At 41.0% G+C, this 3240-nt stretch overlaps 1 protein-coding gene across 1 annotated transcript; it reads right to left on the bottom strand.

Annotated features, from left to right (window-relative positions):
- Positions 1–539: 539 nt before the first annotated feature.
- On the bottom strand, positions 540–2190 carry LOC148944842 (52 kDa repressor of the inhibitor of the protein kinase-like). Its single transcript, XM_089099483.1, is given in 2 exon segments — positions 540–1706; positions 1708–2190. Coding segments are annotated over 2 exon segments (1650 nt in total).
- Positions 2191–3240: the final 1050 nt, after the last annotated feature.

Here is a 3240-nt window from a genome sequence, read left to right as displayed (position 1 = left end):
TACGTTTCATACAGTTTCATTATACTTTATTATAATTTCAATATAATAAGATTATTTCCTGAAAGTTTTATAATTTTGAATTTGTTAAATTTCTATGAAGAGAAAACATTTAAAATGTATTTCGTTTTCCTTATAGTCCAAACTATGTACTGGTCAGGCATGTAAGCAGGAATTTGTTTCGGGGGGGAGGGCATATCCGTTAAAACAGAAGATAGAAAACATATTATATTATGTAGCCTCTACAAAAACCAAAAGTGCATATATCAATAGATTGAGACTCGGCCTATAATGCAATTTGCAACCTACGAGCAGAGTTAAGAGCGAACTTTTCCAGAGTCTCATCTACTGATACAGAAATATCTCGATGGACATTCAAAAGTGCCAAGCCGTTTAGTCGGCCTTCATCCTTTCGGCTGTGGAGATAGGTTTTTAGCCTTTTCATTGAAGAAAATGTCCTCTCAACACATGCTGTAGAAGTAGGAATGACGCAGAAAATGCGAAGTAACATATGGACGTTGGGAAATATGCCTCGCTAACACTTAGCAAGGCCACTTAGCCCGCCATAGTTGAAGCTCAGCCTTCATAGCGGACTCCGAGCTTGTTATATCTGAGGCATATAATTTGATCAGTTCTTTAACATGGCCAACAGGCTCCTTTACGACAAAAGATGGCAGGATTCCACTGAGGCCTTTCAGAATAACTTTGTGCTTTGTGAATCGAGATTCGAGTGATTGTATGAGTTGGTCCACGAATGGGATGAAAAGGGGAACTCGATAGTAAAATTTCATGTGCTTTTCTGCCGGGATTTCATGTGGGATGTTGACGACATTTCTCTTTCGTGGCATGGCAATAGTGATTTCCAGTTCTTGGCACATGCACTTGACTTCCGAAAACAGCTGACCGAACTTCTCCTCCGCCTTATTTCGTGTATCTTGAAAAATTTCTGTTACACTTTCGACACACTGAATGCCCATACCCATATCGATGTTTTCTGAGTGCAGCAGCCTAGACAAATTCAGTGTGTACCCCAGAAAAAAATCCATCACAATAAGGGTCACTATATAGTCTAAGCTCAGGATGTTAATGAGCAGACTTCTGGCTTTTGACGACGCCATGGAGTCCCCATTTGTCTCTATGTCTTCTAGGGCCTGAAAGATCGGAACAAATAATTGTTTTGATATCTGTATCGCATCGTGTCTTTCAACCCATCCAGTTTTGCATACTCCTTTCAGATTGACTTCAGTGTAGGTTTTTAAGACAGCGCTTCGCTTGGCACTGAAGTGAAAGAAATTAACTGTTTCACGAATAACCATCATACAGTTCTTGATATCAGGAATCTTGCTCGAGTCCGTCAATACCAAGTTCAAGGAGTGGGTGACACAGTGAACATGCTTGGCGAGTGGATATTTGTTCGAGATAAAAGCCTGGTCTCCTGACAAATGTCCACTCATGTTTGCAGCCCCATCATACCCTTGTCCCCTGCATAGTTTCATATCGAGACCAAGTTTTTCCATTCGACTTATGATAAATTGACCAAGGCTTTTACCTCGCAAGTCTTCAACAATAGCAAACCCGACAATCTCTTCCCTGATCTGAAAAGTTTTGCTGTCCGAAAATCGAAGCCCTAGAGCCATCTGTTCCTGCCTTGATATGTCGGTTGTCTTGTCCGCCAGGATAGTGAAAAAACGAGCCGATTTCACCTGATCCAACAATCTTTGCAATAATGAGCTGTCCACAAATATCAACTAGTTCGTTCTGAATTCTGGGGCTGCAGTACTGGGCATTGCCCGCACTTTTCTCAAACACCTCTTTCATTATTGGATCGTCTTTCATCCGATAGCGTAGCAAGGTCCTAAAATTTCCATCGTTTTTTACAGGCTTTACAAAGGTCAATTTCCCCGAATCCTCGTCCCCACGCATTGCAAGTCCTTGCCGTCCACACAACAGTATTGTTCCTGTGATGAGACGAAACCTTTTGCTGTTTATTTCTATTTCATCTCTTATCTGAATATTCAAGACTTCCACTGTAGAGGACTTTTGCCTGCTCACTTTTGCCATAAACCTTTCCCCCCAAACAGCAGCGTCTTTATGGTAAGAGTTTGACTGATGTTCAGAAAAGTCTTCCAGGGCTTTTTGCAATTTAAGTAAGGCTCCATGACAAGCTGCCCTAATTTTTTGTGAGACCCCCATCCAGCTCGATCTCAAGCAAAAAAAGCACTCAATTTGCAGAAACATCCTATTTCCACTGACGAAAGTATTAGCCATACATACTTATCCATGCAGCTAACTTGAAACTTCCTTGTTTTTGAGCCTGTGACATGAACTGGAAAAGAATAGTCCTTGTCTGGCTTAAAATGCCTTTTCAGTAAATCATAGGTCTACTTTGTTTCATCGGACACCGAACCTCTTCTTTCAAAAAAGGTTCTGATGTCAAGCTCAACGTCAATGTTTATTTTATCACGTTTGTCTGCTACTATCTCAGCATTTGGTATTGATTCTTGAGCTGAAGTCGAAAGTTCAGTTGCAACGGCAATGTTCAGCTGATCACTCATTGCCACTTTTTTCCGAGTCAACCTCACTAATTCGTCGTTGTTGGAACCCTTGGTTCCAGTTTTTCAGATAAATGTCCGTCCCAGATTCATTTCTTTTGGCCCCTTAATTATTTTCCTTCCTTAAGTAATAAATATTAATTTTCCTATTATTTTTTTGACGTCATTTTGGGTCCTCTTAACTGCGTACGTGTTTAAAAGACCACGAGGGAGAAATTGCGCAGTTAGGGAGATTGGCCAGTACATTAGTAAGTTCAAGGATTGGCTGGAAAGATTCTTTACCATCCCTAATAACCCCCGCCGCGTGCTGCGGCTAGCGGGCTGAGAGGAAAAGTCCATTTTTTAGTTGGTTCATTTTATACCGCGTGATTGTGAATACAGTAAGCATTTTCTATGTACTCTTTAACGTTTCAGCTTAGGTCGAATCTAAAAGAGTTAATTAGAGATCTTATCGGTAAACTTTGGCTTTAATTGTGGCCATAGACCATCCGATCACGTTAGTATACGGAACCGTTGGAGTAACCGCGGAAATCCCACTAATTTGGGGCCAAAGAGGGATCGTCCTCCTCCAGTAAGTGGCATAGCAACTCTTTGCGTCATTTTTGCCTTTAAAAGTGGTGACCCTGCACAATAAACCTCCAATTAGTTATTGCAGCGAGTTAAGGTCCTAGCAGTAAATCTGATAATCAAA

The sequence above is a fragment of the Artemia sp. Qi Xiang Cuo genome, chromosome 13, assembly GCF_049724085.1.
Source record: "Artemia sp. Qi Xiang Cuo chromosome 13, ASM4972408v1, whole genome shotgun sequence".
Classification (NCBI taxonomy): Eukaryota; Metazoa; Arthropoda; class Branchiopoda; order Anostraca; family Artemiidae; genus Artemia; species Artemia sp. Qi Xiang Cuo.
The sequence above is the reverse complement of the archived record's forward strand: the minus strand, read 5'-3'. Positions and strand labels throughout refer to the sequence as shown.